Source organism: Bombus vancouverensis, chromosome 4 (genome assembly GCF_051014615.1).
Source record: "Bombus vancouverensis nearcticus chromosome 4, iyBomVanc1_principal, whole genome shotgun sequence".
Classification (NCBI taxonomy): Eukaryota; Metazoa; Arthropoda; class Insecta; order Hymenoptera; family Apidae; genus Bombus; species Bombus vancouverensis.
Window position 1 is genome coordinate 8321661 of NC_134914.1, and position 26855 is coordinate 8348515.

Genomic DNA, 26855 nt, shown 5'->3' on the forward strand with positions numbered 1-26855 from the left:
CGTTAGTTCTCAAGCTTACGGAGAGTATGAAAGATTATTTATATGCGTCATTTTTTATCGTAATTTTATCTCAATAATTCCTTGGCGTTCTTTGACTTATTTCTCTCTCTTTCACTTTATTTTTTCATCAAATCGTATTTCTTTTTGGACGTTTAAGAATTTTTCAAGTTTAAGAAATGTAGCCTGGATTTTTGTTTCAATGGTATTCTAATAATCTTCTTAAAACACTAAAAGTAAGAGATTTTAGATTAGGACAAAAGCGAAATTGACGCAAAAAAACTGGCTTGTATGTATGAATCTACTGAGAGGTTCTACCGTAGAATCTGATCATTAAGACACTAGATGTCACTACTCTCATAGGAAAGTTTCTCCTGTACTTATCTCGTTTTAGGAAAAAAAAAATCCGCATTTGCTTACATGGAGATCTTGGGTTAATTCCAACACGAAAAAATTTAATTTCTTATAAATTCTTTGTAAATTAATTTACCTAGAGGAAACATTTTGTTCTAATATAGGGCAACGCTCTAATTGCAGCAATCAACCAGAATAGTCCTAAATACAAGAAAATAATAATCAACGTTAATAATTAAACACCTCGGCTCAGTTTCAGTAGTAAGACCGCAAATTCGTTGATCGTGCGGTGTAATCATCGTCCGTGACGATCCTCACGATCGCCAGGAGGCTGAAGACTATTAAAAAATTAACGACGCAATTTATCGCGCGATCTATCTATTTACTAAGGTCATTACGAGGAGAGGAGCTGGTCGTCCGCTGATCGATTGCAGAGCGGCAGCCAGCCTCGTTTCAGAAAAGTACCAGGGTCAGGAGAGAGGACTCGGAAAATGGAGTCTGCGGACGGCATTATTGCAGCCGACTGTACATATGGAAACGACTCTCCCTTCCCAAGCGGAATATTATTTCGCCAGCGTTTAAGCAAGTGGGTCATGCCGTGCTTCTCGACACGGTTCGGCTGCCGATGCGAGCCCGGTCCACGAAATTGCACCACCGTAAATCGCGGCTAACCGTGCCTCCTTCTTTTCTACTTTAATTAATTTCGCCCACGATTCGACCACTTGCCGTTTCGTTCTGTTCCGTCAGTGAACGAACGAAAAATCCCACCCTTCCACGGTTCAAATTCTTCTCGTGCCTCTTCGGGCCTTGTTTTTTTTTTTTTGTTTCTTTCTTCGTTCCATGAAACAGCGAATTTTTCAGTAAACATCTTGAAAAATAATTAGGAGCGGAAGAATTCCTTCAAATAATCAAAGACGCGTGAATATTTGGCTATAGGTTTGATGAAAATGTGACACGGCTAGGTAAAGTACATTTTTGAGAAATCGATTTAAAATGGACAGTTCGATGAAGTTTATGGATATGGAGATTATGATTTCTATGAATTATACGATTAAGGAAATGTTATCTGTATAAAGGTTTGCATGTATTTAAACATTCGTATTTGTATTTCTATTTGTGAGGATAGACAGTCCGAAATAGGAACCTATTAATAGATGTTGTGAACGTTTATACAAATTTATATTTCTATTAATATCCTTGAAATGCACAAAGATGCTCAATCTGCTTATTAACAATTTGATTATTTAGCGATGGGGAAATTTTTGACGTTTTAAAATTTGGGCAATAATTCTTAGAGTTTCTAATAAATTATTGTTTATGTACATATATATTTCTTACTATTAAAAGAAGGTTGGAACAATTTTGGCTTATGCGATTCTTTTTGTTAAATATTACTAGGAATAATAATATTCCCATTTTAGAAAGTAGTTTATTTTTAGAAGTAATTTTTGCGGATACCTCAAAATTGCCGATTTTCTTGGTGTGTACCAGTCTTTTCGTAAATCGTTTTGTTGATACGTAAGATGACTTAGAGTTCTAGAAATTTAGAGTGCTTTCCTATCGTAACGAAGAATAGCAAAAATATATCCTGTACAATACAAATGTATAGATAAGGTTATCTATAACTGATTACTTCGTTTACACGTTCGTAATTATTTTCTATACGGTAAAAATATTTGAAGTTCCACATGTACATATAATGAGTTTCAAGCGTTTCTTTAACTTTCATATCTAATTCGTTTAACTTTTTTTCAATAAGGCCAAGGAATTGTGAAAGCGAACATATGACTGTTAGTCCATTATTGTGCCTTTTATAGTATCAATCTCTGTAGCATTATCAGTTACAATGGATTTTCGAAAAGTTCTAAATCATTATCTTATATAAACGCAAGATTCTGACTAATTATTGATCATTCCCTTGAACCAATTTCTTATCTTATATAAAATCAAAGAAGCGTTCTAATATTTGTATATAAGAATTTTAACACTAGTAGGAGCATATCTACGACAATTTGTCGTAAATCAATCTCGAAACTGCATGGAACAATTCATGTAATCTTATCGGAATACCGTCGCAACTACGCTATTCGAATTGTAACTTCACAGACTTTCAGAGACCGTTAAGCAACCCTAATCAAATTTCATTTATACTTCTCTGGTAAACGTACTTCGTCTCCAGCTAGTTACCCTTTGTCCCAGTTGGAAATCCAAAGAAGGTTTACTCTATCCCGAGGAACATCGTGACCATTCGTCATTTCGAATTCTAACACAATTATGGAAATTAGCTTGCCTTCTTCCGTTATATTCCTATCCTAAGCACAGGTCCTGCGAAATCCCAACGGGACCGAGATTAAAATCGCTCGTAGCAACGAGGGACGTTTCGTGGACCGTTTCAGCTATTCGGGTCAACTCTTGTTCGTCTGTTGGAAACGCCTCGGGACAAAAAGTCCCGTCAACGCTCTTCTGTCGACGATTTTTACGCGAATATTGCAATATTCACAATGCAGAAGAATTCGTCGTGGAAAAGTGATATTTTTACGGTTGAACGAGTGGAAAAACTATTATTTATCGTAGTAGTACGGTAGAGATCACAAATTTCTTTTAATTGAATTTGATTGAGTTAGTGGATCACCTACGATTCGCGAAAATGTTTGAACATACAAAACTTTTATGTACATACTTCGTGCGCTGTATAAAACATTTATTTCACTGACGCTGTTAGGAGACACGACTTTCATGACTTACATGGTGAGAAGCTTTGACCGTTAAACTGAAATATTATACAAATATACAAGTAAGTAGTAAAAATACGAAATTGTAAAGAAAAGGACAAAGTACTAATTGTTGAAGATTCTATTTAATTGGTTGGTCATTTCTAAACGACGACCTATATTAATTATTGTCGAGGTTCTAATTTCACAATGTTTCATCTACTAGCCGTCTGTATCTTTCGCAGGTGAGACAGAAAGAGAAAGAAAGATTGTTCGTTCGTTCTCTCCGTTACGGAAACTTTTACTGGTTATTGAATTTCCGTCGAGTCTGCTTTTCCCTTGCCTCTCTTCGTAACACGCTTGCTCCACTTCGTGGAACTCGAGCAGCGTCGAATTTCGTGCTTTTCTGTTATTCCACTTTGTCGTTTCGACTCGAGCTTCTCTCGTTTAAGGCATTATCCGTGTCGTTTTCTTCGATTAGGCTAAGTTTGTTTCGTTCTCGCGTGGTCTTCAAGGATAAGGTCGTCTCTTCGTCCGTAGTTCGACCTTAGTACAAGGTTTACGAATAAATATAATGTAAAAATTATAATGTAAAAAACAAGCTTTATATATATTCTTCATAAAAGAGTCATTCAAATTCTCAAAAGTATGGCATTGTAAATCTATAAAATTTCTATCAAAAATCACGAATTCAGAAGCTTTATGAAAAAAAGGGTCTCTAGGATGTACAAGTAAATAAATACTTGAATTATTATGAAATTTTTCTTTATTTTATTAATATAAGAAGATCGAAATTCCTTAAGAACCATTATAATTATCAATTCAAACGTAGCTAATATTACAAAACTAGAACTAAAGCTTTCCACGCAATTTATTCAATTTACCATTCTATCTTATGTGTCCGTTGCCCAAGAAGATGGTCAATTGGTCATTTGGATTATCCCGGTAGTCCTAATGCGAAGAAGCTTCGACGTTTATGTTTTACAAAATTTGTTCGCGATAAATACAACTTCATACACGCGATTACAGAACTTCTGATTTTATCCTTTTGGCGGTGGAATGTTATTTCTGTTACGCAAACATTACCCCATATTTCGCGATATCTATGGAAGGCAAACTGCCTGCGATCTAATTGGCGCTGAAAAGCACGTGACCGCGTAGGCGCTGTAAGGTTAAAACACACGTCCGTGTTCGCCGGTTGATTGTCCCTAAAAACGTTTACTACGGGGTCGTTCTTCTATTTATCAAACGACTTCCAACAGTTCCAACTACGAGCGTGTTCTCTATTTACTCGGTTTCCTCATGCGAGCAGGAGAGTTCCAACCTGTTCCGTATAGATTACGAGGGTGAAGACCCTTTCTGGCTTATATCCGTCGTGCATGAAGTATCGCGGCCATCGAGCCACGCAAACTTTCATTCGACACAGGCATGATAGGGAACGGCCGGGTATCTCGCGCTAAAATAATCATCGGTGAATTTCGCCGCTGAAAAATTGATCGCCAGTGGTCTGCCATTTTTCCATTCTCGAACCTCGCTCTCTTTATTTTCAACTTTAAAATTATTAAAAATTGATGACAGTTCGCCCAACAGACGAACATTATATTCGATCATGTATTGATAGCGATTTACACGATCGTGATGGATATTATGATAAAAACGAGATTCTTCGAAGAGATTTCTTTGTCTACGGGTAAACAAAAGTCGGTGTACGATCCTGTTTCGCTACATGGCACTGCCTGGCCCGCCTGAAATAGCGCGGCCACCATCTAAGATGGTGGTTGGTTGCACGTGCAATGAAAATCGCGTTTGTGCTAGTAAGAATTGGCCATGCGAGTGTATTTCGGTCCGCAGCCTCCACCAGATCGTCACTAACCACCCCACAAGCCTGTCGTTCTCATCTGTTTGTTTCTTTCGAATGATACCTGAACGCACAACGCTATAGCGCATCTAGCCCCGATTGTCAGGTCGGATTTTGTACCTGACCTCGCTTCTTCATACGTTCTCGCGGTCGTGTTTCAAGCTTTCATGGAATTCTAACGAGTCTTGACTTTCGTATCTTCGATTACTCTTTTAGTTTTACTTGCTCTCAGAAATATCAAATTGTACAATTACTTTGACGTGATGTAATTGAATGATATTTTCTATAAATAAGGTGGAAATAGCTCGTTATTAATTGTTTCTTATATCTCAATTATTTGATATTTTCGTAACGTTTATGGTTGATTCATTTTTCCTCAAATCGCTGCCATTTCTATATAATCGTTAAAATTTTTCAAAAATTCTACGCTACATTTCGCACGATGGATTAGTGGAAATAGTCCCATATGTTCTGCTTGCTCGATCGGCGCTAAATCATTCGACTCGCGTACGGCCGTATTTATTCGAAACTATTCACCGTTGGCGGTTCGTGGCCGTTAGACGATCGAGAAGCGGCCAAATAAAAGCAAAATTAGACCATCGAATCTCGGTTATTTCCATCTACCGACGTTATCGCGGTGAATCGTGTATCGGAAGGAAGGTCAGTCTATTTGAAACCTATTAATTAAGTACGACGACAGAGCGCGTGTGTAGTCGTGTGAGCTATTATGCGAGGGAGGCGGAGGCGTAAAGCGGCGGAGGAAAAAAAAAAATAGAAGATTGTCCGCATAAAAAGGAGCCGCGTCTAAAACTGTAACGGACATACTCTCCTTGGGTGGACGATTACTTTCGCACGGGCACGCAACAAACCGTGACGCAAGGCGTTCGAAAAACGGAAATGACGGCAGTTTACAAAGTAGGTGACGCCTGTTTTATCAACGACAGGCAATCCGCCGTTATGATGTTAAACGGGAGAGGCTTTGCACGCCGTGCGAGCATCGGAGGGTTGTGTCACGCTCACTAGAGAAAAACTACACAGAACAAAGGAAGAAAAAGCGGATACGAGCTTTCGTTATCCACGCGTGAATCGTTCCCTTCTTTGTGAACCGGGACGAGGCAGCCGAACTGTCCTCGATGAATGGCTCGACTTCGTCGCGCAAACGAGCTCCTCCTGCGACGATGGCTAATTGCATCGTGAGTCGGCTAAGTCCTCCGGGGGTTGTAACTGACGGGCGGATCCGTTGTTCTTCTGTCATCGTTTCCTCTTCGATGGATCTCGAGGGTCGTTTGGCGAGCATTGAGCTTTGCCTAACGAGGGACTATTTCTAGGTATACATCGTTGTTAGAAAGTATCGGTATACTCATTTTTTACAGGATATAGTTTAATTACAATATTACACGAGTCCACTTTTGATTGCTAAAACTATCAATCCCTAATGTATTACGGTAAATCTACTCCATATTGATGGCAATTTACTTAATGGATAATTTAAATGTATACTGTGTTCATTCCATCGGTACGTTACAATGGAAAATAGAATGATTTGTAAAAACTAGGATTTATCTAGACAAATTGAACGATCACTGTCGCATCGAATGTTACAAAATCCTGCTGAAAACTCGAATATCGCGGAACGAAACTCGAATTTCAAGGGTCAAATTCGTTATGCGAACGCGATTAACGAGCGCGGCACGGAGCAATCGATTCGCAACAAGTGTTTACACCGATCGGTCGTTCGCCATTTGTCGCTGCAACATTAACGCTTCCGCGAGTATAATCGACTCTGACCAACAAACGAGCCGTTCCTATTTAAAATGCTAGAGATTTCTCTTGTCAAATATAGAACCATTTTCATATATACTTCCTGAACACCGTGCAGGGACTCCTCGTCATTTCTTCGCGCTGTTCCTCGACAGCGCTCGAACACGGGACGTTCATGACATTCTACGAATATTCGACCTGCCTTAAAGTTTTCTTGGGAGTACGTTTGAAGTCGCGACAGAAGGTCAAAGCTTGGTGGAAGTCGCGCGCGATATATTGACGGGGCGTGGTAGGTTCAAGAACTCTATTAGCAACGTGAGCGTTCGTGAATTGATAGCGAGTCAACCCGGTCCTCTTCTTCTTATACGACAGAGATCGAGCATCCTGAGTTTACGCATAATCTTCACACATGCACACACACGTTGTTCTAGTCCAGTTATACAAACGCGTACAATCATGGACAGCTGTGTGCGGTAGCATTGGTATTTATAAATAAATGCGTCGGCCACGTGCCACGAGAGAAATGGAATGGCGTTTGGAGAGTGCCTTAACTCGATCAAGAAGCTTAAAACGGTCAGGTCTGGGGGTAGAAATGACCGCTGGTGGGGAGATCAAGGTGGAAGGAATATGCCAAACGCACGATCTAGCTGCTTCGCACCGAGTCGGCTAATCGTATTTTGTTTGATTTTCTTTGAAACAGCCGGAATTTTGATGGATCTCCCAGAGTTCGAAGTCTTAAACTTCGTCAGCGTTTCTTTGACCGCGAAGAGCGGACGATCGGAAACGAGAATGGTGTAAAGGAAGATATAAAAGACAAGGGAAGCTTCTGTTTAGAATTCTGTTGGCAAGCGTTGAACGACGTTTGCTGGTTATTGCTTGAGAGAATTGTTATTTCGAGCTCTCGTTTCTTCGTGAGATAGGGAATTTTGTAATAAGAGGTTACCACGGAAGCTCGGTTCGCTGGCAAACATGAGAGAGACTTGTATATAACGTTAAACTATACCGTACGTCATATGCGTAGAGGAGAGTCTATAAAATCAGCCACGCGTACATGGCCATGTCTTCTGTCACTGTAAACGTTCTATAAACGTTAGAAAATAAAACGAACGAAAATATCTCTGGTTGGCTACCATTAAGGCTTCTTCGAAACGATAAGATTTTTAAATACTTTGCGCCCGACGGCCGATCGACAGCCATGAAATACATTGTTTCTAATTTTAGCGATGGCTCCGGCGCGCGTTCATTGACGAAAGTTTGTGTTGAAAATAAAAATGAACGCTGGCTGGCAGCTTCCGATGGTTTCTCGCCGTTTCTAATCACGATTTGCAACCGGTACGGGATTCTTTAATGGGGGAATCGAGGTAAACCGTTATTAGAACATATCGATATTATTATTAGACCGTTATACACGTCCCGATAATCTAAGGAACGCGTAAATATTTATGTAATCCTCGTGACGTAAATTTATAACATTGTTGTACGAGTACCGCGGTATCACTCGTGTTGCCAAATGACGTGCGCGTTGCGATCAGAATAACGTAGCTGGTAACTAATGCTCAACGAGGAATCCGACAGAGCCGTAGTGGATTTTTCTTTCTCGTTTAAAATCTGCCTTGCTACACGAATAAAAAAGTGTATTATTAACGCTCACAAAAAATAAACGATATATTAATTTACGACACGGTGTCCTGATCTTCTCAGAGCTATTTATTATCCATTCTACTTTTTCTAGCCTTAATCACCGTGCTACTTTACAAATTATTGCGAATGCGAATATAAATACTGTTGCAGTGCTGTTAATGAATCTTTTACGAGCCGCGAATCATGCGCTGAAATGTCGCAACATGTGAAACGTATATTTTTTTTAATATAATTGTATTTGCTATACAATTCGGAATGAACACTATCGAATTGTTTTAAGCCCAATGACATTAATAATAAGAAGGAAAGGAAAGAATCTACAAAAAGGAATGGTAATTAGAAATGTTTTCAAAACGACGAGAAATGATGAAATAAATTTCACTCGGGCGACCGGGTGTCCCATAGTGTCGTTTCATCTTCCGTGAATTCCTCGCGTCGACCGTTAATTAAGGATGGTAATTAAACACCAGCAGGCCACTGATACATTCTGGCGACGATAAATCTCCACGACGCAGTTCCTCGTGTTTCAAGGCGTCCTGATGACGCTTATCGGCCCCACAGTGGGTACGTTTATTCCGCACGACAAGCATTTTTCACGTCGACTTTTGGATCCGCCCAATTGATATAGCTATGCTAATTTGAGACTAAATACGCCACGAACGAAGTCGGTCGCAAAGGGAACGCAAATACGATGTGCGAACACTATCGTAAATGATTTTATGTTTGCTATATATGTTTTTGCCAACATAATCATGATAATTATGTTTCGTTACGGTACTAATGAAATTTCCCTCAAAATGTTTTCTATAATACACATAATACACCTATGAAAGTATTTAAATACTTTTTGTGAGTCAGTCTATATCGCTCGAGGTTCGATATGAAAATAGAAAACACTCGATAAATATTCCACGGCGGGCGCTGTTACTCGTCCAGACATCGAATAAATTAAACCTAAAAGTATCTTACTCTCGTTCGATATATATCTAGTTGTTGCTCCTCGTACTTTCCTCTTTCCTGTTCTGTTTATATCCAACAACACGAAACCGGTTTCAGAACGATCCTTCAGATCATATTTATTCGTAAAGATTTCGCTCAGCGCCAGTGGAACAAGACGTCAATGATCAGACACGATTGAACGCGTAGCTTAAAGGTATCGAAAGCCTGGAAGTTAATTGTCCGAAAGAAGCATCCAGATCAATCTTTATTTTACCAAATAATTAATAAATTATCGTAATTGTTACTGTAATTATTATATATAATTTAATGAATTATGAATAATTTAATGAATTTAATTTTTAATGAATTAACAAGTTATAGATTTCTTTAATCTATATAATATAATCTTACAATTTTCCGTCAAATAAGCTGAAAAAATTCCGCCTGAAAAATGTTACTAACAATATTATTTTGATCGTATAACAGCTCTGAAAATACCAAAAGATACTTTCGATCGAGGGGCGATAAGTAAGCGGAAAAAGAATCCCAGGTCGAACGACCCGAAATAATTTCTCGATAGGTAGATCGATTAGAACCAGACGCCGGGCTTAACTCGTTAGACGCAGAAATTCGCATTCATCACGCGAACATCACGGAAACCGAACTCTCTTACAGGAGAGACACTCGTTTCTTCGTATCTTTGACTTTCCCTCTTTCGTAACGTCGGGCAAGCATCCATTATTTAAACGAACGACGTTCTTGTTCGAGGGTGTGCAGCAGCAGTCGTTCAATATTTATGAACTACGGGAAACGAGGGAATGCTTACGAGATATTCGGCCAGGCTGTGATCATGATCCTCGCGTAATGAATCGTGTCCCTGAAGTACACGAACTTTAATTAATCGAACCTTTTCCCCCCCCCTTATTCTTAACTAAAAGATTGTGTTTCGCGTTGTTTCGTGTGTTGGAAATCTTACTATACAGGGTGTGCAAATAATCAAGGTACAATCAAGACGAGGATGGTTCTAGAAAATGAAATTTAAAAAATATATGGAAAATAAAGAATAAAATATTCTTACATGAGGCTTTATTTTCGAAAAGGTCGAATGTTAAGAATATTCTTTGAATATACCTGTACTTAACTACGTCGTAGACGAATACAGATTTTGATACAGGCCACACCCTGTTTACAAGTAACGTTAATATCATACCTAATATTGATTTCTTATCAGTTTCTGTGCTATCTAAGTACACATCAGCGGTAGATATTAATTTTATGCCTCTTTAGATAAAATTTCCGTTTATTTACTGATTTTGCTTACATTTCAATTTGTGAAACGAGTTCCTGGTAAGACAGAATTTCACGATTACCGAAATATCCTGTATACTGGACTTATTTCCTTTTTAATATTTAACATCGTAACTCTGCTCTCAGATAAATTTCCAAATAGATTATTATCAATCTGGAGAAGTTAGAATTCCGTCCCGCACAAAGATTGTGTTTTCCTTATCCTAATCCTTGCCCGTTAGGTATTATGAGCGTAATGAAAGGGAGGAAAGTTTTAAGCGCCATCGTAAAATTCCTTTGTTCTGGGCTCGTTTCAGGGATACAAGCTCGATATTTTAACATCGGTGCATGCCGGTTAACCAAGTTATATTGCCGCTCAAAGATAGAAACTCGGATGTTTATCGAATCATCGATATGTATCGTTTCGCATTCCCGGTTCTGGCCGCGGAAACGTCTTGTGTTTCTCTATGCCCGACTAAGATCCTATTCTACTTCCTTCGTTTCTGCTCAACTTGTTACTTTACCGAGGAAACTCCGATGGATCTCGTTCGACCAAAGAAAGAATCACGAGCGAAAAAACTCTATTTCGTTTCCTTTAATCTTGAAAAGACAAGACGTCTCTTGTTCGCGGTGAATCGTCTGTTTCTGAAAATAAGAAACAACAAGCGCACACGAATGGCCGGGGTAGTTCATTCAAAATCGCTTTTCCAGCAGCGTAAAATCACGCCGTGCTCGCATCACCGTGTTTTCTTTACTGAAAGACTTGTAGGATCGTTCCTCTCGCCATTCTCCACTCCTAACTTCGCTGATTGCGGGATAATCTCTGTGAGAGCTCTCATGGTTTCAACGAGAGGCGATAAGAATCGTATACAAAAAAAGCAGGAAAGGTATCTCGGTAATCAGTGCGTTAAAAAATGCTCTTCTACAGTGCGCTAAGAAAAGCAGGTAACATTTATGTGGTGTGATTTCAAGACAATTCTAGATATCCATTATCATTCTATACGGCTATCGATGTATTTCTAGCGTAAAATTATTAGATTGGTGGATATTAAATGTCATTTATTTCTTCATAAATTTTCTCCATTGCTTTGATATTCAAATTCACACCACATGAATATCGCTTATCTTTTTTAACACTCTGTATATGTCTGATTTTTCTGCTTTTTCTTTTTTTCGTTTCCATTACATATGCTTTTTTCTCCTTTTTGCTTATGAAATCCTACTGGCTATATCGTAATCGCTTATAAACGTTGCTCTTTCATTAATTTCCACCGTTATCATGGAGGTGGGAGAGAGAGAGAGAGAGAGAGAGACAAAACAAATCACTGGCGTTTTATCTCGGCGAGAAATCGCCTTTTAACGCGAACCGCGCTTCTTCCGTTCATACGGTTTCCACGACTGCTGGTCCCACGTGTAAAGGGACAACAGAACCTCCTCGAATTAATTCCCTGTGCAAATTGTTATGTAAATTAGACACCCTTTAGACTTCTCCGTCTATTGAATTTTTATTCAGTGATCTTTCTTTAGTTTCGTTTTCCTTTTCTTCCATTAGAGAAGAAGAAAGAAATATTGTTGGGATCCGGTCGAGAAACGTGAAAGACCTCGTTCATTTGCTTGATCTTTTTTCTCATCACGTTCTCTTTTAACATCGTAATATCGTGCAATTATTCAATACTCGAGAAAATGATCGATAGCATTGATCAACAATCAAAAGGTTCAAACAGGAGGGTGAATCAACGCGGTCTGCATGGATTGCTTTAAAGGTGGAGCGCTATGGTAAGTATAATTATGATATTTGCACGATCTTGTCCTTCTCCACGCGGTTTGCACACACATGCGCTTCCACATTTCACACTCTATGCACGCGCCTTTACACAGCTGGTGCCTGGATACACTTCGACGTGGAATTATTTTCTTCATTCTACTTATTTTGCTTCGTGGCTTTGTAATCAATGACCTTGAAAGCGTGCATTTCAAGAAATACTAATATTTAGACTGAGGATTTTTACGCATTTCCGACAAATTTGAAGGTATGCGCAGAATATTAAAAAGTATATGAAACATTCAGAGTATAGTATTTTCGTTATAATATTAAATACATAGATGAAACAAAACTCTATTCATATTCCTCCTTTTTTACTTGTTTTCATATAATTATGAATTTCTATCAACGACAAACATCCACAGTAATTCGTATTAATCATTATTTTAATAATTCTTTATTCATTTATAATAAAATTATCTCCTACTTCGTCGGAATATTTGCGATCGTCTGTAAATTTGCTATATCTCGTTTAATCGGATGAAGCTACGTATAAACTGTGAAAAGGTTTGATCCGGTGCATTGTGGAAGAAAGATCCAAAAGTAGAAACAACTGCTTCTATTGTTATCGGCCGTATCAGCACGCAGAATAGAAACTTTCTGCGTATCTTCCTCTGGTAATTCAGCACCTTTCCCGAGGCCAAACTTGGCTGAGATTTTCGTGTTACACGCGCACGTGTATTTGAAATATACCGTGACGTATTTTCTCGGTGTTTGCGCGTGTTTTTGTGTTACATTGCACAGCTGCATCGCAGATTTCCATCGATCTTTTAATGATCTTTTAAGTCAGCAATCCTCGGGCGTGTAATCAATCATTCGAACGGTTCGCGGATCTAAACGTTCGAATGGTTACGAAAAGAGATGGATAGAGAAAGAGACACAGTTATTCAACCGTTAATTTGGTTTTGCGCACGAACGAGGACCAAAGCGCAGGAAAATAGCGAGCTTGTAACAGGTATGGACCTATGGAATGGTTGGCCGGTTAATTGTCTTCGGTTCGGTCGAGTAAAATTTATTCTAAATTTTCCTTGTCCAATTTTAACCTGTCTTTCTTCAATTTTCTATATTTTTCAAGCGGTTCAATCGTCAGAAACTGTAGATATGTCAATCAGCTGAATCGTCTAAAAAATTCTAGATAGAATTATTCATATTCAAATTAGATATAAATCTCGAAGATCCGCTAAAAATTGTTCCGCTGTTCTCGATTTGAAAATCACATTTCAATGCATCGAAACTGTAATGAATTTTCCTATACGCAAGAATAATCGTTGACTCAGTTGATTGTCAAAAACTATGGGCCAACCATACTGGAATTACCTAAAAATTCTAAAATTAAAGAATTATTCACACCAGATTCCTCTATTTAAAAGGGAAATTGTGTACCACTGTAACGAAGGGAAGTCGTCACAAAGCTCCACCTACGCATCCATGATTCCTAATTGCCAAAAGCGGCACGCCGATCGTCAATTTCGAGAATTTCGCCTACAAACCATCGTATTCGCGACGCGACTCGAATAAGAAGCGGCCTGGCACAGTCACGTCATCTCGGACGTGCGTGCAGTACACGCGAAAATAGCACGATCATTCGGCCGGAATTGGTCGCACGATGAGTTTTCTCGGCTCGTTGATTCCGTGAGACGTCACGAGACATTGGTGCACGTGCTAATTAAACGTGTTTCGATGGAATTTAAAATGTTCACCGGGCATTTCGTATTCCGTGCAACGATCCAGCAGTTCAGTTTCCTTGGTTTACGAGCTACGTTAGCTTCAATGGCGTCGTAAACGAGACAACAGGCACAAAGTGAACACGTCCTTTTAAATCTTCCAGCTACGTTTACGTTCGTCTCGTATGTTCTTATCGTAACGACAATCGGTAATGATCTCTAGATTATTGGTTCTACCTGTATTATCCTTGGCTCATTCTCTGTTACTATGAATTTTTCTGTCTCCCTCTTGCTCTTATTTCAACAAACGAAAAGACTTGCAATGTTTTAAAAAAATTTTTGTGGATTGTGAAACTGGTCTTCTTTTAGCACGGTGTATCCTCTTTGTAAAACCATAAAAAAATATGTATTGATTTCATTATTGTTAATTAATGAAAAGTAATTTTTCCACAGACTAAAAAATATTCGGTGCCATAAGGTATAAAAGAAGAAAGATTAAAACAGTTTCTACTGATCTTTACAATGTTAGGAACATTAGCTTCTTGCTTTAAAATCTTACGGTTACAAAAGCATTTTTCCCAACATTTAGACATGTTCGCCAGTCATGCTGGAAAGATAAGTCATCAAAACTGATGGTCTTAAACTTGTTGCTAGTAACTTTGCTCCAGAAGCTGTTCCACGAAAGTCCCTTTAATCACTCGAAATACCGCGTGGCGTGTAACTGTAATGAAAATAAACAGGACAAGAAAAAAGAAAATCCAAAAGGTTCGAACGGCGCGTACAACATCGTTTAGCGTTTCTTTGACGAGCCCGGAAAACGCAAAAACGTTTTTTTTTAGATCAGGCTGCTTGCGTAATATAATTTTCAAAAACGTGTCACCTTTTGCACGCCTCTTGTCGTGCATGGCTAAGAATCTTTCTTTCTTGAATGTATGAAAAGCAGAAGGTGATCTACGAGGAGAGGATCGTCCAGACGTTGAAACGCAATCACAACGTTTCTCGCGTGAATTTCATAAAAATTAGGACATTGGTTGCTCGGATAATTCTTAGTTCATTAAATAGACGAAACAGCCTCCTTTTTTGCCTAATTTTGACAGGAATACAGTGACAATTTACAACATTTATGGAACATTCTAGTGTGTGTATTATTTATAAATATTATTCATAGAAAATTTGTATGAATGTATTATGTGTGTGTTTATATGTTTATACGAAACCTTTTAAATTTTCATTCATACTATAATGATACACGACTATCATGAATACAGCGATAGAATTTGAAACCAATTTGAAATAATAATAATAACATAAAGTAATAATAGTTACAAGCCGTTTATTGCAAACGTACACTTAGCAAAAAGTAAAGATACATTATGAGTAAGTTAAAGGCTTAAATATGTATAGGTATTCCTTACTGAGATTGCATTTACACAACTTACACGCGTTATTTCACTGTTCGGCGGCTAATGGGTTAAGTAATGATTTTACAGGGCGAGCATACATCATCGTCGGCGTTTCTTCCTTGACAGGAGGGCGCCGTGAGATCAGAAAACGCGGGCAGCTGGCTCGTTTGGCTCTAAATAAAGCGCTCAAGTGCGGCAAGCGAAATGAAACGCAATAAAACTTATCCGCACCACTGGCGCGTTCCTTTCTCTCTCTCCAACTTCTGTCTCAGCTCCCTCGCCTCTTTTCTAAATCCTCATATTTTCTCGTTTCCCTTCTTTTCTCATTTTCACCCTTTCACGACTCTCGCCGTGCCTTCTTCTCTACTTTTCCCTCACGCTCCGATATTTCATCTCTTCCTTCCAAGTTGCTTCTTTCCATCGTTCCTTCCTTCTAGTTTTTGTTTTTCTTTCGAACTCGGTCTTATTGTTCTTCCCTTGCCGCGATTGTTTCCATTCTTCCGTTCTTCCGCTCACGTTCGAAGTGAAATTAATATACAGGGTGATTAAAAAGTGGAGCAACCGACTATTCTTTTTTACGATTTTCTTTACTGATAGTTACAGAAAAGTCGCGCAAGTATCGCCGATTATTCTTGTCGCTGACTTTAAACGATCAGAAAGATGACAGATCTGGGGAATTCTTAATATTTCAAGATATTTTGAAAATTGAAAAATGTTAAACAGAGCATTTCAACTAAAAAGGGCAACTAATTTAGCTCAATTGTGTAATAAGGTACAACAGTAAGCAAAAGATATGTTTTATGGTTGAAGGTTTTTGTTATCTAAAGACTTCTGTAAATTGTATGTCATATATTTCGTTATGTGTTTGTTAACGAATACGGTTCTTGCTTCGAGATTGCAATTATATCTGGTAAAAGTTGATCCAAGATTTCGCGATCGTTTCCCCATGTAATTTCGTAGTTTGTTATTTACGGGTATCATTATTTTCAGGAGTAATCCTGAACAGTATGTCGATGCTTTGTATCACTATCGATCGATTCCGGAATATTAAGCCAACAATGTAATACTCTCTAAGTAGCACAACAATTTCCTTCCAACATTCGGTTATCCGTTTTAGCAACGTTTCATCAAATCCTATCGAACAATATTATTATGAAATTCTCGTTAGAACTGAAATTAATATTTTGTCACTGAGCGAGCAATATTCACAAATAAAAGGAAAAACATGATATGGTCTGTTAAATGTTCATTCGTAATTAACTTGGTCTTGGTTTTCAAACAATACGTAAAAACTATGCGTTTACCAAAGTTCTCAATTGAATTAATATTATTAGTAAAACCTTTCTTTTTTTGAAACTAAGTTTTCTCGATATCTCGGTGCCTTCAATGAAAAAATTCCATAAAATATTTTCGAATATTTCGTACCACGCCTTATATAATATTTTCTATGTCTCTTTTCTTTTTCTTGATATAGACGAATATTTTGTTCTCCACCACCGTGCAAATAGTTTCTATAGATGGATAGGGATTGATCGAAGGACGGGACGAAAAAACAGATGTGCCGATCGACGATATATTGGAACAGAAGATTCGATCAATCGCAATTTACTCGTTTATTTCCCGCTAGCGATCCTTCTCTTGCGACGAGGGCCGAAGGTCAGACAGTGGTACAAGAGGGTGATGGATTTTGTTGATCGAATAAAATAAAAATAACGAAGCTATCTCCGTGGAGCGATTAAAAGGAAGAAAATGATCACCGAAGGGAAGATTGTTTTCGTCGTTTCCAAGTCTGGAGATTCTAAAACGATGAAATCATTGGCACGGGGAGTTGCTTGGTGGTATCGATTTGTCCAAATCCTTTCTATAGCAGCTTTTATTCGTTCCGAACACGAGGTCGACCAAAATAATACTTAACATGGTTCTATTCTATTTCGATTGAAGTGTGGATATATTATGCGTGGTTCCTATCGATTATTTAGAACAAGTATTAAATACTTTTCTACGAAGTGTTATTTTATCGAGTAAAAATTTAATATTAAAAACAGGTTTATATAAAAAGTATAATATTGCCGATATTACCTTATAGAATACCAAATTGACAAAAATATTTCATACGTGTCTATTTAATGTCTTCAAAGTGTATAAAAATAAATTAGAGTGTCGAATTCAACGTTTTTCAAGGATAAATTTTCATCGATGTTGGGTGAATATGATTCACCGTGACTTATAATTAGACTACGGATGTTTATGTATTTATCGGAAATTTTTGGCCGCAAGAATGTACAGAAAGTACATGATACACAAAAATACACAAAATATCGATTTACAGGGTGAAACTTTTTTTTTTTATCGAAGTTACTCATAAAGCTATAAACTTGTATAAACATCTAGAGTCTATTTGTCATTTCATTTTTTAAATTTTGTACTTTGTTTAGTTACTTAATCATTTCCTTTGAACCTCTATTTTCTATTAACACAGCGAACCTAACCCGAAACTTTGTAACAACACTTCCTTATACGATACGTTATACGACCAAACGACGACTTGACATTTTATCGATACAAGGTAAAAAACGCACTATCGGTTCTCCTAGCGAGCCACATATTATACTCGAGAGGTGAACGTCCAAATTTCACGTTTCACTAACATAGGTTACATAAAATCGATGACACGCTATCCCTCTGACACTTTTTCCTTCCCATTCGCTAGCTCATATCCACATCGTCGACGACGCTCGTCTTTCCTACAGCCATAGATCGCCTGGATTTATTTCTTTTTCTTTTCTAGAGTCACGGCAGTGTTTCCCGTACGTGTGCGTACGCGAATCGGGGTCGATCCGTGGACTCGCTCGAAATGCTACAACGGCCAGGGAAAATAGTTGGAGTGTGAGTCACACGATTTTATCGCGGCCAATCTAAAAGTTGCTTTACGAGCCGTTGTGGACCACCGACCGTCACTTTGCATTTCCATGGATCGCAGAAATGCTACACGATGGATATTAAATAAACCCGTCGGAAACGCGGAAAGGAACTCTGATTTTTATTTCAACTGTGACTTCGCACCGTTTTCACGTTGCTTTCGTGTCTTTTCTCAGACATCATGCCATGCTGTTTGCTGTTTTCTCACCCTGGTTTAGGAATAAGGTTAAAATTGCCTCGGGGACACCGGAGAAATTTCGATTGACAAGTCGAGCGAATGGAAATCCCGATTTCCCCTCGAGGGATCAGAGTCGCATTGAAATTACGATTCTTTTGTGAAAAGATACTCGTATCACGAGATTAATCGACGCAATGACGTATGAAAGAAAGCATAGAGATGGAATATAAGGCTTAATCTGTTTGAAGTCGGTGACGCATTACTGATAAAAACAGCCAATAACACAGGTTTCTAAAAGAAATTTTTATTATCAGCTAGTATTAAAGACATATTTTAAAAAAGCTATCTGGGGAAATACGTTACTGAAACGAAGTAATAGACGATATTACGTAAAGATTAAAGCAAAGTTTTATGCATATGATGCATATAGTGTGCCATCACAGATTAATTTAGGAATCAATGACACATGTATTCTTTCATTCCTCGGGCAGGACAGAAATCATCTAAAATCTAAAACATGTACTTTTCATCTCCAAAACCTTGTTACTTATTTCATTTCCCTACATAAACGGAACAAATTCGACTTCGAATGAATAGTTTGGATTAATTGTAGGTCTGGTGTTTGTTGAATTAGTGGAGGTTTATGTCCGATTTCGTTAGCACGTGACTTTAAAACATCGACTAACCGCACGACGCCCACGAAAGGAAATACCTTCAAAGGTTAGAATTATAGGATTCCAGATATATAGCTGGTAACGCGACACGCACTGTCATCGCACGCAACTCGTCGACACGCGACGTTAATTAATGCGAACGTTTACTTATTTATTTCTATCCCATGAAATTACTGTCTTTCATCAAGCATGCACAACTTCATTAAGAACTTAAATCGTTATAATAATCTTAATATCGTTGTGATTTATTTCGCATTATCATCTTTTGATAAAAGAGTGACGTAATTAAGGAAAATTCCTTATTAATTAAGAAACACGTAAGATTCTTGTGTAGTGTGAGTTACATATATATAATAAATGCTATAATATTTTATTATATAATTATAACATTGCTATCCTAATACACAGTTCGATTTTTTGATATATAGAAACAACTTCTGTAAATATTTCAAAACTGACAATTTTTTAGATAAATCGCTCATCTAGCAAAAGGACGGTATAAAATATCTATAGGAAATTTGTCTTCAATCTCAAAGATTTTCTTCGCGAATTTAGATTAATAAATGAAATATCAAATTATTTGATACGAAATCGAACGAATATCTATGTTTATTGATTATTAAAGCAATGGAAAAGCTAGTCATAAAGATGGTCGTGTTGGCTATACTGCCAAATTGGCAGTGTTCCAAATTTCGTGCGAAAAAGAGACTACGTCTCTAGCAGACAGATTAGTAATTAAAGTACTTATTAATAACTACAGGATTAAACGCAAAAAATTCGAATGGCGGTTCTCATCGGTTAAGTGGGATCAAAGTTCGTCGAGGAATCGACAGCTTCGAGTCGATTAATCCGCGTCGAGATCAATCCCGGACACGTGGCTTGTCACTTGGAGTTGACACAGATTTCCACGAGTTGCTTCGACACCCAGGATACGCCGTATCCTTTGATCTGTTTCTGACAGCTTTATTTCGTTCCTATTACGCGTCAACCTTCCCTACCGCGTTCTCCAATGGTTCGTATTATTTTGCATTTCGCCTGAACTTCTTTCAAGCGGCAGGAGATTCTGTTCGTATCGAGTCAGACAACGAATAATTCGCTGCCTCCTCCATGCTCGAAAAATGTACAACTTTGTACAGAAATTGTAATTAATTTTCTAGACTTTTATTTTTTTCAAATTATAATTTTCAAACTTTGCACTTGCGATGTAATGCTACTCTATTCGTTCTTCATTCCATTATTAATAATCCCATTAAAATAATGAGTCCCCCTTACATTAATTATTTATCTCTCAAATATTTATCAAGCCTTCGTTAAATTGTTTTTAAAATAGCATGCTTCGCGGCATAAAGTACCACAGAAAAATTACAATAAGAAATGATCTATATAAACAACGCATCCCATTCAGCCTTTTTTAATATACCACGCTCGATATCTCCGCCCACGTACGATGCACAAAATGCACGTAAAAGGAGCGAGAAACCAGCGTTCTTTCAATATAAAAGCACGATTAAAGTAGAACTCACCGCTGTCCGCGTAGGTCTCTGAACCGTATCCATCCTGAAGTCCACTCGCCCACGTGCCCTCGTACCTCGCCGTGGACGTGGTCGATTGTCTGACACCGTATCGACCCTTAAATCCTTGAGACCATTCGCCGCGATAAATCCACCGTCCACGGGTTTCCATGCCCAGACCGTGGCGTTTCCCATTCTGCCACTGGCCTTCGTAAACCGATCCACTGAAATTCAATATTGTTGACGAGTGATAATACGATATAAGATGTTCTCAGAAAATCAGTCGCTTGCGTTTCGCCCCTTAGCCTCGATGCACCACAGTAATCAAAGACACTTTCCGGACTTGTTGCTCTTCGTGATTCAAACTGTTTTGCTAATTGGATTTGTCTCGTGTTTCTTACTGCTTTGTATTGAAAGGGAAGTTTCTTTCGGAGAGATAAGGCTCGTCGAAGGGTGAACAAGATCTCTTTAATACAATTTTGTGTCATGGAGATTGCTATTTAAAGAATTTGGAATATATAAAAATTGTTAATTTTATTGACACTAAAATTATGAGAATTACTAAAAGATTCCTAATATTTTATGGATATTTTATAGATTCAGAACAAATGATTTCTGAAAATTTAAAAATTACTAACTCTTTTTTTTAATTATACACATTTACTAATATATATGCTTTTTTAACGATTTGAATATATGGATAAAACTTTTTTTGTTTACATCGTATATTTTTCCGATAGTTTTCATCTGGATTATCTTGACGCATGTTCTATCCTTCGTGTTAAATGATTGATCCGAAGTCACCTATTTGAAATATATGAATGTATGAACTGTTGTGTTTTTTATAGATTATAGACTGTTGGTTTGCGTATCTTTTATAAATCTGATCAATAAAAATAACAGGAATTATATGGAACAAATCAGATTTTGCTAGTCAGCTTCCAGCATACAATCGATACGAAAGGAACTCGTTATCGAAATGCTCTTTGGTCTTTTCAGCAGCTTTTATCGCGTTCAAATTCGAATACTCGTACGCTTTTCCACACAACAAATACTCGGTGCTCAAAGACGAATATGTTTCGCACGAGTGGATCCTCCTCGACTTCTGAAGGGAAAAAGAAACAGATGCTTCGATCTGAAGGAGCGATTTTCCTTTTTGTGTTTCATTCGAAGTTGCAATGAAGAATCTTTCTCTTCCTCGATATTGCGCCATGCGAAGAAAGACCAAATTCTTTGTTGGTTTTGTCGCTAACACATATACAGTTCTGTATATATAAAAAATACGTTGCAACAAATGTACTTTGTTCTTTTCACGGAAAAGATATACGTTTTTCATAAATATTTATTTGACACAGATAGCTTTTCATATAAAAAGAATCACGATTACTCATTGTTAAAAATCAGTTTCTGTTATCTTTGGTTCTTTATCCTTGATACTACGGTTGTTTATGTAAATTCTTATTTTTATAAATAAAATTAGTCGAAGAAAACCTAAACTAAAATTTATTTTATTTTATTATTTTATTATTCTAGTATATTTGTTAGGTAACTTGTATATGTTTGTAACTTATATATCTTCACGTTTAGGTTTATTAACCGTTCTTTTCTTTTTTCTATAATGTGGATTTTGGCGATATTGCTTGCTAGAGATTATTCGGAAATTACGGTTCGACATCCGCGACAATATTCACGCACCAGTGTCGCTTGCACACAGCTCCAGAGCTCATTTTAATTAACAGCGGACGAAGATTGAAAATCGTGTTGATATCGAATATCGAAGACGGCCGCTTAGGAGAAACGAAAAATGGACAAGTCGTTGATATTCGCCATATGAATGAAGTTGCAACATTTTCCTGCGAATAATTTGAATTTTTTATTTTCAAACAACTGGAACTAAAACCTCTGACGTCATTTACTTGACCCATCATTTTATCTTATTGGATCCTTTTTCAGAAATCTTGTTGAATATAGAAATATCGCAACATAAACTTAGTACAGTCATCCACCTTATCAACGAAACAATATTTCTTCTTAATTTCAAGAGTTATCCGATGACTCACAAGCATGCTATCTATTTCCACCAAAAATATAAACGAATAAAGTTTTCCACTTTATTATGACCAATGACAGAGATAATTGCCGAAAAATGGTTCCACGTCATTTGTGGTCTCGAGTTCGTCATCAACGAAAGGCAGCATCGTAATTTATCGGGCATCCCTAGGAAAACGTGACTTGACGAAGACCTTGCTCCAATTTAGACGGAAACGAAACGACGGAATCTCTCGGCCCAGATACGTGGTCGCGAGAAACATAAGTTCCCCATCTTTGTCCCTTCTCCTTTTTTCCTCTTTCTATTTTCTTTCCACGGTATTTCCACCCTTTCAACGTCGCCAGCGACGCACTCTGATCGAGAGGAACCAACACCGAAACGTGGCGAGAGTATTAAAAGAAGAAACGACCACAGTCACGCTGGAAGATCTTTAATACCCTCTAATTGCTCATTACAATTATAGAATGACCTTGTTTGAACTGTTAAACACATGCACGATAGCCATCCGATAAGGTTTAGTCAGTGTAATTAACGATTAAAGTGGAACGATCATTTTCTATTTTAATTATTCTATGACCCTCATTATTGCGAATTGGATCTTGGAATTGATACTCTATGTATACATCTGTCACGATATTAATTTATGTAATTCGAAATTTTGAAGCGACCCTTCTTTCGTTTTTCTCTTTTTCTGTTTTATATTATTTCAATGATCATGCAAGATAATTTGGTAGTTTAAAATAAACGAAAAGACGAAGACAAAATCGATCAAGGGACGAAAACGTGTTGTTATATCTCAATTAGAAACTTGTTCGACGTGCGTGACTTTGATTCGCGATACGATCAAACCCAGACCTTTCGAATGACATTTTTCTGTTACGTGAGGTCACGGAATCCACAACGTGTTCTCGTAATTGTAACATGACTGGTTAACGTGGTTGGTTAATCGATACGCATAAAACGCACGAAAACGTCGTGCTTATCTACCACCGTTTAAGGAGGTCACTAATTCTTCGATGGGTACTCCAACTTCGCTAATATCGAAGCCAAAATTCGAAGAATTATGGTATGAGTTATCGCTGTCAAAAGTGTAGGTAGAAATTTTTCATTATTAGTAAACTGCGAATATGTAACTAAAGTAAATGGAACCGACCTAATTTAAAACCGCTAGCAGGAAACCTTCGTTTCTCTCGAGGCAAAAGAAAATTTGCAATAGGATCTGTAACATGGAATTTGAATACACAGAGACGAACAGACAGTTTTGGTATCTGGATGTTTAGGATGGTTCAGATGTCCCAGTAACTGACATTCGATAATATTGGTATATTCTTGGACAATCCGAAGTTTCGATGCATCAACGTGACCTATTATCCGAATAGTCGAACCGTGGCTACCGAATGCTTCAAGAATCTACGAATTATTTATGGTTTTTGACAGGGTGACGAATTCAGAATTGTTCCAAGTCCCGCGAAACACTCTAAATATAGTAATTTCGAATTCGCGGTGATTCTTTTCGTTTCGGCCTAATCCCGAGCGTTCCCATTGATGAACACCGTCGTACTAAAAATACATAAAAATGTGGGTCAATTCCCCTATACGTTGAAACGTGCGTGTGTCAGCCGATGTTAATAACACTTATATTTACGAGCTCTCGTTGCACTGGACTATTTAAAGCTGCGTGACAAAATTTCTTCCGGAACGATCGACGGCTCAAATATAGTCGCGCAACTTACAACGTTACGCGGTCCCGTGGAAAAGAATCACCGAGAGAAATGTTTCCACAATTTTTATTACAGAAGCTTATTACACCGTCTTTTTTTTATTTATTTACGAATGAGACAAAAAAGAAAAATGCCTTTGATATAAGAACGAGCGAAATGTATCTAGTGATTATATTTCATTTCATCAAATTTTTGCCTTGTCAAAAGTCAGATCTTCTCTAGAAGAATATTAGACTGTGAAAGTGATACATATGGTAGCATTGTTTGTTATTTGAGCAAACTATAGGTAAAGTTAACCGCTTTACTGACCGCAAAGATAATTATTTTTTATTTTTCTTCTCTAGGCGAAACTAGACAGAGATTTATTTTATCTTCGAAATACCAGAACGAATATATTATAGTTTTGCATATCATACGCGGCTTATATATTTTGGCATTTTTATTACCATAAATGTAATCTTCATATTGCTATACGTCGTTGCAAAAATCCTTTCGATAAATACAAACGTTATATATTATTATATTCTATATACATTGATCTCATTTGAAGAAGAAATGCACTTGTACCATTGAACACAATCGAAAAATCTCTCAAGAGGCGATTGAACAGGAATACCATTGAAAAACGAAAGAAAATAAGCTTCTATGATGAACCGAGGATTATTTCCCCCTGTCAGAGCCGTTGGCTGAAAGTCCTGGAAATTTGGCGAAACGATTGTTTGCCGCGTCCGTGAACTAGGTCCTAACCGCTCGGATCCCACTGACCCGGACTCGTTGTCCTTGCACTCGATGACCTACTTTCAGGATCGGGAGATTCCCGCCCTGCCCCAGGTATATACCGAGATACGTGTCAAGGTCTCTCGTTTATCTCGAATTCACGCCGTTAGAGACGGTTCCCAAAGATAGAGTAAAATCAGCTAAATGCCGTACGGCCAAGCTAAATGTACGAATTTATCATCTCTCTATTCGATGACGTCTGCTAGTCGAAATCGGTTCACGCTTTCTTTCCACAAAAATGCATTGATAGTGCGACTGATAAATGGAAACATCGTTATTGTGACATTTATGGTTACTATTATGTGATTACTGTATTGTGAATACGTCATAACGTTCAGAGTTGCTTTTCCACATAACAACGAGACCAAATCCTCATCACTCAAATATCAACTCTGGTCATCTCAACTATAACGTTTCAATGTGCTCGTTAAAGAGCTCTACGTTTCCTCTTTGAGCGAAAACCTTCATCCGTTTCGTGGTCGTTTATCTGGATCTGTGTCGTCTTTAGGATTCAGAAGATGAGGTTTACGGGTTCTTTCTGCTTCTAGCGATGTATGTAACCCGTGAAAGCTCTGCTTTTGCTTTTGATAGAGAAGCTTCCACTACCTAATCCTATATTACGGGCTGTCTATATTTAAGAAAACGATAGTTATATCATTCACGTACGACGAAATGGTAGATGAGTTGGATGAAATTTGATCGAATATAATCGATCGTTTCAAGTTTGGACCGTGTTTGTTCTATCGAGAGTAATTATTTTAGTCCTCTTGCGAGTCGAGGAGATTTAGCTTTCGAGACAAGAGAACCGAGTTTGAAAGCATTCGACCGCGATCGAGATATCGATGCTGTGCCGGTGTATCCCCGAAATACTCGGGCATGCACGCTCCAGCAAGAACTAACGAGCCTGAACCAGTTTCATTTACACGGATGCCTGTTTCAAGTGTTTATTATTCACCGAGAATCTTCAAAATAGAAAGACGAGTGACAGCAAGCAAATCTAATGTCTGTTTTTGTAGTTAATGGAAAGGCAATTAGAACATGAGGTAAAGATTGTTCTAGATAAATTGAAGATGAATAACGTTTTTATTAATTAAATTCATGATGCCTTTGATTTGACATCGTTCCGCTAATTGAAGACGGTTTACGATCTGGATAGTAACAATGTACACGGAGATTGGCTTAACCGAGAAGATCAATTTTAATCCGTAACGAACAGAGAGGGCATTTGTGGTTTTAAATCGTTGAAGGCCAGAATTTCAAGAGTTGCGATGTCTTTGTAGTATCTTAAACGAAGTTTCCAAAAGATCCGTTTTATCGGAATTTTAATGTAATCCACATTATTAATGTTTAACTATAAACCACTAAGAAACGATTTTCATATATAAGTTGCATTTAATGATCGTCCTTACGTTTATTTTATATCGACGCATTTTGATAAAAAAAAGAAAAAGAACAGAAAGAGCCCGTATATCAACATCCTAACGGAATAACTCAGGATTCTCGAAAAAAAAATAAGAAACCCGATCAAAATTCGCCGGAGAGAGTCGAGAAAAGCGGCGCTAGTAAGCGAGGCAAGGGGCGAATAGAG

General features: G+C 37.8%; 2 protein-coding genes across 3 annotated transcripts in view; one reads left to right on the forward strand and one right to left on the reverse strand.

Annotated features, from left to right (window-relative positions):
• Positions 1-26855, forward strand: part of LOC117156797 (uncharacterized) — a 154843-nt gene that overhangs the window by 29513 nt on the left and 98475 nt on the right. The window lies entirely within an intron of this gene.
• The window catches only part of LOC117156737 (uncharacterized), a 48238-nt gene that overhangs the window by 13589 nt on the left and 7794 nt on the right, over positions 1-26855 (reverse strand). Inside the window, exon 3 of the mRNA XM_076618232.1 lies at positions 20732-20943. Coding sequence (XP_076474347.1) covers positions 20732-20943 — 212 coding nt within the window. The remainder of the gene's footprint in view (positions 1-20731; positions 20944-26855) is intronic.